Source organism: Micromys minutus, assembly GCF_963924665.1.
Source record: "Micromys minutus genome assembly, chromosome: 2".
NCBI classification, from domain to species: Eukaryota; Metazoa; Chordata; class Mammalia; order Rodentia; family Muridae; genus Micromys; species Micromys minutus.
Genome location: NC_137971.1, coordinates 93,595,013 through 93,603,436, shown reverse-complemented (window position 1 = coordinate 93,603,436; position 8,424 = coordinate 93,595,013). Strand labels below are relative to the sequence as shown.

General features: G+C 43.0%; 1 protein-coding gene across 1 annotated transcript; it reads right to left on the bottom strand.

Moving 5' to 3' along the window:
• Positions 1-4,103: 4,103 nt before the first annotated feature.
• On the bottom strand, positions 4,104-6,984 carry LOC308417766 (T-cell ecto-ADP-ribosyltransferase 2-like; the record flags this gene model as incomplete). The annotated part of the gene is made up of 3 exons (XM_080913074.1): positions 4,104-4,175; positions 5,716-6,432; positions 6,934-6,984. 3 exons carry the CDS (start codon positions 6,982-6,984, stop codon positions 4,104-4,106), a joined length of 840 nt encoding a protein of 279 aa, XP_080769200.1.
• Between the last annotated feature and the right edge of the window lie 1,440 nt (positions 6,985-8,424).

The following is an 8,424-nucleotide window of genomic DNA, read 5'->3' as shown; positions in this document are numbered from 1 at the left end:
GACCCAAAGAGTGCTGGGTTCTTTTCCTCTTGTCCCCTCTCCTCCAGTCCCGCTGTCATTTTAGCCTACTTCAATAAAACTTGCCTTAGGAAGTCATGGTGGTTGGAATAGGTATGGCCCCATAGACTCATGTGTTTGAACGCTTGGCCCATAAGGAGTGGCACCATTAGGTGTGGCCTTGATGGAGGAAGTGTGGCAGGCTTTCTATATGCTCTAGCTGTGCCCAGTGTGACTCATAGTATCTTTCTGGTGCTTATAGATCAAGATGTAGAACTCTCAGCTCCTTCTCCAGCACCATGTCTGCCTGCGTCCTGCCATGCTTCTCTCCGTGACGAGAATGGACTGAACCTCTGAAACTGTAAGCCAGCCCCATTAAATGTTTTCTTTGTAAGTACTGGTGCATGCTTTTAATCCCAGCACTTGGGAGGCAAAGATAGGCAGATCTCTGTAAATTTAGCCAAAGCTACACAGAGAAACCCTGTCTTGAAAAACCAAAAAAAAGTCATCATCATCATCATCATCATCATCATCATCATCATCATAATAATAATAATAATAATAATAATAAATAGAGTTGCCTTGATCATCTTGTCTCTTCACAGCAATAAAATCCTAAGATAGAAGTTATTAAGAAAAATAATTTTTTATTGAATTTTTATTCATGGACTTGTGTGTGGGTGTTTTGTGCAGGTACGTGCATTGTGACATGTGTGTGAAGCTCTGAAGAAAACCTGGAGGCAGCTTTCTCCCTCCAACATGTGAGTCCTTCAGATTTAACCCAGGCCACTAGGTGGTGGCAGATGCAGGCTCTTCGGTCTCTGTGAGTGCGTTTGAGTCCCAGTCAGTTGATTCTGTGGGCTGTGTTCTTGTGGTGACCCTGACCCCTCTGACTCCTACAATCCTTCCTCCCCTTCTTCCTCAGGACTCCCCAAGCTCTGTCTCAGATTTAGCTGTGGGTCTCTGCATCTGCAGACTAAGCCCTCTCGATAGAATATTTGTTTTGTTTTTAAGACAGGATCTTTCTATGTAGCCCTGGCTGTCCTGGATCTCTCTGTGTAGACAAGGCTGACTCCAAACTCAGAGATTTATCTGCCTCTACCTCTAGAGTGCTGGGATGAAAGGCCTGCTCCACTATGCCTGACAACAGATGAACTCTTTGTGCCCTGGGCCTTGAGCTAAAATAAAACCTTTCTCCCATAAGTTATTCCTGTTGACTATTTGATCACAGCAGTAAGAAAGCTAATTAACACAACATTGTTATAATTGTGATGGTTTTGTTTCTTTTTTATTGTGCTTTTCATGGTCTTATGTAATATTTCTCAACCAGGTCTGTTATAAATGCCCTCCCTTTCTTGCCCTTGCAGACACCTTGGAGGCATTTGTTTGAAGCTCGAGAAAGCTGGACAACTTGCTTTGATCACTGAACTGTACATAAAAGAGATGATATCATTGTGAACAGTGAGAAGTAAGGCCCAGGGATCCAGTCACACGTTCATATTGTCCCCTTATCTTGCCTCAGAAACTGCAGGAGGATGTCCATGTTGGTGCCCTGAGCATCCTGCATCCAAGGACTGCATCAGAGGACTGGGTGGTCCAAATTAGGCATGGAGAAGAAATAAGCCAATAAGCCTCTCCTGACACCACTCCCCCCCCCCATGCTCTGATGCTAAGTCTTTTTTTTCTACATTTTAGTAATGATTTCAGAGGTTATTTTTTTAACATTTAAACCTTTAATTTTTCAGGATAACCTTTTTAAAAGGCTTATTTATTTTATGAATATGAACACACTGTCTTCAAATACACCAGAAGAGGGCATTGGATCCCATTACAGATGGTTCTGAGCCACCATGTGGTTGCTGGGAATTGAACTCAGGACCTCTGGAAGAGCAGACAGTGCTCTTAACCACTGAGCCATCTCTCCAGCCCCTCTTCAGGAGGACTCTTATATATAGTATCTTGATAAACAGAGAGAGAGCAAGGTGTAGTTTAGAGACTGAATTGGCTTTTTATACTCCAGAGCCAGGCAACATCTTGTCCCATAAAACAGTGTGCTAACCTGCCAAGCAGTGGAGCGGTTTCAGCTGGGGCCTCACACAGGAGCCTGGTTCCAAACAGTGGTTTACCATGAATGTTACTTCACGGGTTCATGTAGGGGTCTGAGAACCAGCTGCCTTCATTCCATTTATTGAATCTGCCTTCCTACGCTGAGTTTCAAGGACCACCCCTGCCACACACTTCTTGTCTGTGCCTGCGTGGTTCAGTTTTTTAACTATATCTCCAATGATTTTTGTTGTTGCTGTGTGCGTGCATGATGTATGTGTGTGTGTGTGTGTGTGTGTGTGTGTGTGTTGTGTTGTTTTCAGTCAGGTCGTATGTATCTCTGGTTGCCTAGGAACCTGCTAGATAGACCAGGCTGGCCTCAAAGTCACAAGATTCTCTTGCCTCTGTCTCCCAAGTGCTGGGACTAAAGGCATGAACCACCACGACCAAATCATTTTGCTTTGCACAATTGAAACATTGGCTGTTGCTTAGTGGCAAACAAGACAGGGTTGTCTTCGTGCATGGAGAATAGGGAAGGAGGAGTAAGGGAACCTTTGTTCCCTTGGTAAATACAGGGCACAGACTTCCTGACCATATGTGCCTCAAAATATGGTTGTCTGGGAGGTGAGAGCAGGTTCAGCAGTTAAAATGCTTGATGTGTAAACCGGCAACCTGAGTTTGAGTCCTGGAACGTTCATAACGGTGGAAGGAGAGAGTTGGTGCCCTGAGTTGTCCTCTGTCCCTCTTATGGTGTCTGCTCAGATCCAGCATAACTCAAACACCAGGCCAATGCAGATGACAAAAATTTCATTGTAATCAAGCCGCTACAGATAGATCAGGGCCCCAGAGCAGACTCAGGAACTGAACCCCAACCCTAAAGGGAAGTCAGGTAGGGAAAAGAACAAAATCATAAAACGATGGGGTGGACTGTAGTATTTCCCAATCATATTTTGACATAAAGGATTGAGCAGAGTAGTTTCCACCAATCAGGATAGGAGCTAGTTTTTGGACCTGAGGACATGAAGTTAGTGTGACCCTGCCAGCCAACCAGAGAAGTTGCCCCCTGAGATAGCTGAACTCAGACAACTGTCACCTTACAACAGACGCTATTCAGCTATGGAGAAGTCCCCAGATCCCCTAGGACTGCGAGCTTGAACTTAGTTTTCCCCATGATTAAACAAAGTTTGAAAATGAAATAGCAGTACTTAGAACAAGTCTCCATTGCTTGTTCCCAACAAACCCTACATGCCTTCTGAGGCACAAGCACGCCCACATCACACACATACAGTAATAATACAATTTTGAAAGTTAACTCCTTAAGCAAGGGAGTGGTGGCACACGCCTTTAATCCCAGCAGGCAGAGGCAGGCAGATCTCTGTGAATTTGAGAGTAGCTAATTCTACCAAACAATTTCTAGTACAGATAGGTGTGTTACACAGAGAAACCCTGACTCAAAAAATTAATGTGTTTAATTATGTTTTTAGAGATAATCAAGGTTACTAAAATAAACTGACAGGGCTCAGGTGGCTGCATGTCTAATGGGGTAGAGTATACACTTTAACTGGGTCAACCTTTATGTTTATGGCCCACAGATTTTTTTCCTGCAAGAGCAATCTATAAGAAATGTGCTATATGAACTTTTCAGCAGCAGGAGTGTGGACATCAGATCTCATATTTTAGAAGAGTTTCTCAGACAATAATACAATCTATAGAAATATGTAGTTACAGAAAAGCAAGCTGTAATTTTAACTTTTTATTTTCCTAGATTGTAAAATTCATCACAAATTGCATACTTTAACTCTTTTACTGCTGACCATGCAGACAAACATTGGTTTTGAACATAGCAAAGTATCAAAGAGTCATAGATTTGAAGACAGAGAATAAAGTTTCAAGGACAGACCCAGAATGTTCCTAGGATGCTTATGGAAGTCATGAATGCTAAAGCAGACCTCCCATGAAAGGTTCCCACTCTTCCCCCACCACAGATCTTAAAGGCCCAATCAAGTGCTTTCCCCTTGGCCTCCCTTCAAGGCTTAGACCCACAAACTTCAGACAGGAGAGGGCTACAGCTCTGCAAGAGCAAGCAGCTGGACCAGAAGACCGGGGAGCACCACAAAGAACAGAGAAACACAGCTCTCTCTGGCTCCTGAAGAAGGAAGAAGAAAGATGGAGAGTATGAGATCCCTCAGGACACATAAATCTCCCCTAAACATCCAGAACTTTATGTATAGCTCAGGACCCAAGAGAGTAGGCTGTAGAGGGCTGGGGTGCCTGACTAGACTCTTCCAGCTTCCTCGGGTTTCATAAAGTATTCAAATGTCAGAAGAGCTAGCAAATGAATGGGTTCCTACCACTTCTCAGGTTCTGTAACCTAAGATACTGCTTATAATAATAATAATAATAATAATAATAATAATAATAATAATAATTCCCTATCCAGAGTCTTCCCTGGCCTTGGAGAAAGTACTACAGGCTTCCCCTCTTCACCCAACAAGAGGATTCTGGGTCTGAAACTTCTGAAGGTCTACTGTTGAAGTAACGTGTATTCTATACTAGCTGGTGTGATCCAGAGCTTACCTGTGGCTCTCAGCCTGCCTGGACTGGACATGGACCGTTTGGTCCAGGTGGGCAGCATCCTTCTTGCTGGACTCTGTACCTGAGTAGGTATCATGCTTTTCCCAGGATTGATCCAAATTCAAACTTCCTCTATGCAAATGCATAAAATCCCTGGGATTGCTTCCCAGGGTTCCACTTCTGCCTCCAAAGATTTCTCACGTTTCCAGAAACCCTTCAGGGTGTCAGGACTACTTAGAGCTAAGACGGCTCTGTGCTCAGTTTTCTAACTGTAACACATTTCAGATTGGCTCCTTGGGCTCTCAGTCAAACCTGACATCCTAGACAACATTTAGTGGAGCCAGGATCTAAGCCAGACACTCTCCAGATCCTGAGATCTGGGCGATAGGAGACAAGGTCTCTAGAGTGTAAGAAAGAGATGTTTCTGTCAGTGTGGATGAGTTTGGATCAAATGACTGAGAAGTGAAAAGCATTCTTCATACTTAAAATCAAACAGCCTTTGTTGAACAATATCTACATGCCAAGTGTCTTGAATGCATTTCTTTCCATTCTCAAGACAATGCTGCTAGAAGATTTATTATTTGGATCCTTAATACTGAAGGGGAAAAACAGAAGCACAGATATCTGGTAACTTGCCAAGAGCTAGTGATATTTGAACCAGAGCACCCCTGAGTCTGACTCCAAAGCCATGACAGAGAACATGGCACAGTAACTCTCTCTGGAAGTATTAAGGAAGGATTAATACTAAAAGTGATGCCTGAACTGTGCTTTGATAGGTATTAATCGTGATAAAATTAATAGATTCTTCGCACCAAGGGGTGAAGAACTCAGGCCACAATGCATGATGGGTATACATGCATAAAGACCACCAAACATGGACAGACATCTTTAGCTTGAAAGGATGGAGAAACAGCTGCAGGTGGCACACCTCACTCATCACGAGGAGCCCCTGGTCAGAGCTTTTCTCACTATCTCAATCATTTCTGACACTCTGTCACTGAGCTACATGTCCTTGGCTTACAAATGCTAACATGTGGCTTCCGGTAGGGAGCACCGTCTCTTTTCATTCTTGAGGCTCCCTGCCTAGTACAGATCACAAACAGGCAAAGTCTCACCTGAGCTGCTATAGAAGCAATTGTAGTTGCTCTTCCTCCATTTTGGGGAGTCCAGAAAAAATTGGTTATACCCGTGAGTATTTTGTGGCTTGACTTCATCATATACTTCATAGCCTGGAATTAACACCTCCTCTTCATAAAGATAGTAGGAAAATTTTTTGATATAAACTCCCAAGCAGGTGTTGATAATAAACAGTGTCCCATTTCTGTTAAAAAATGGTTTAGAAAGAGCTACACTCTTTTTTATAGATGAGGAAGCAAACTGCCCAAATCTCACAGAGCCCTTCCCAGCGTAATAAAACTTGGTATTAGAGCCTCGATAAACTAATTGACAGTCCTTGTTACGCAAAAGCTGAAGAGCTCTTGTCAAGTAGTAATGGAAGGCCCTGTAATGGAAATTACCAGGCTTCATTTTGAAGTTTTTAGTAGCAATATTAAAGTTTTTGTATATGGACCCAGTGTAGGCAACTAAAGCTATTCCATAGGAATCACGGAAACCTTCCGGATAATATATGGTATTATTTATCTCCTTCCATTCTGTCTCTGCCCTTTCCCACTCAAGTTCTAATTCCTCATTCATGGCAAAGTCTTCTTTTAAAAGCAGGGGTGCCTTTTTCTCCATTTCTTCGACACAGCCCTCATACTGATCATCAAATGCATTGGGAGCCATGTCTAGCATGGAAGTCTCTGTCAGCCCAGCCGCCTGAAAGAAAGAAGCAGGGTCCTCTGTTACTAGCTAGTCTGCTAAGTTACCAGCATGTGCTGAATGCTGCAGAGTCTGCAGCAGAGATTCACATACTCCAACCTCACACATGGCTCATGCATGGACACACACTCATTACATCATAAGAAGGGAGAAAGGCGAGGCTGAGATCTCTGGTTCTTTTGTGTTTACAAACATTATATTTCCTTCTTTATCCAATTAAATCTTTAGTGAGCACACAAAACAAGAGGCCTCATCATGACCTCTTCATATCATTGTAGATTGTTCATATTAAATCACACACACACACACACACACACACACACACACACACACACACACACACACACACACACAACCCTCTGGTATTATCTTTACATTACTTCTATGGCTCACACTCTCTAAAATCTGCAACCACAGACTCAACCCTGAGAACTGCCACACTGCAAAGAGGTGGGCAGGAGAAAGAGAGGTTAACAGGATGTGGGTTGACAGTATTACCTGCTGGGTTAACCACCAAGTTAGGAAGAACTGGTAAATTTTTGATGTCATCATCAAGTTCAAAAACAGCTGCAAGCAAATATAAGACAATGAAAGAGGTATGCGCACAGTCAGTCTTTTAACAGTCTGTTGATGGAGCAGCTCTGGAGGCTCATGCCATTAAGATCAAGATCAACCCAGAGGAACTGGGTTTAATTCTCAGCACCAGGTCAGTCAGCAAATCCAGCTCCAGAATGTAAAGGCCTCTGCAGGTACCTGTGCTCACAGACACATACATTTAAGAATAGAAATGGTCATGTTTTTTTGATATCACTGGGAAGCCTGTTTTTTTCTGAACGGAAATGAAGGGGAAGTTGATCTGGGGTAGAGGAGTTGTGGTGTGTGTGTGTGTGTGTGTGTGTGTGTGTGTGTGTGTGCGCGCGCGCGCACGCATGGCAGAGACAACTGATAGCATAGGAGGCTGCAGTACCAATGTATTGTATGACAGAAAAATATATTAACTTTAAAAAATAGAAATATTAGACAGAGAGGCTGTTCTGTGGTAGAGAGCACTGTTTGCTTTTCTAAAACACCAGGGTTCAAGTCGAAGGACCTGTGTAGCTGTTCACAACTTTCTGAAATTCCAGTCCCAGGTGTATCAGATACCCTCTCTTCTGGCCTCTGAGGGCTCTGTGACCATTTGATAAACAGACATAACCTCAGACAAAATACCCATCCAGGTAAAAATAAGTAAAAATTTGAAAAATTACAAAATAAAATTTAAAGCAAGCCACTTTCATATTTGAAAATCACAAATGTAAAAGTTTTCACTTCAGACATTTGAATTATAGGCTGGACAAGTAGCTCAGTTGGTGAAGTGGGAGCCTGGTACCCAGGAAGTCCTGAACTGAATCTCAGCACAGCCTAATACAGGCTGTGGTAGCATGAGCTGTTTTTCAGTCTGTCAGACACAGAAACGGGAGCATCAGCTCAGGTCACCCTTCATATAGAATAAGGTTCAGAACACCATAGGCTGCATGGGACCCTCACCTCAAACAAGACAATGTACCATGTTGAATGGTGCATACCTTTAATCCCAGCATTCAGAAGTCAGACATAGGAAGATCTCAGTGAATTCCAGGCTGGCCTGGCTTACATAAAGAACTCCGGGACTGACAGGACTACGTTGCAAGAGAGCCTCTCTTAAAAAACAAATACAAAATATTTAATAAAACAAATAGTGAATCTGACACTCAATTCCAAGAAATATTCATTTAATATTTTTATCATCTTATGCCTTGATTATGTAACTCCCAAAATCCTTAATTGACTGTTGGAATTTTAAAAGTATGTACACTGGTATGCAGTTGCCCTCTGAGGCCAGACTTATCAGAACCTCTGAGCTGGAGATACAGGCTCTTGTGAGACACTGGACACGGTGATGGAACTGAACTCTGACCCCCTGCAAGAGCAAGCACATGCTCTTAACCACTGAGCCTCCTCTCCAGACCA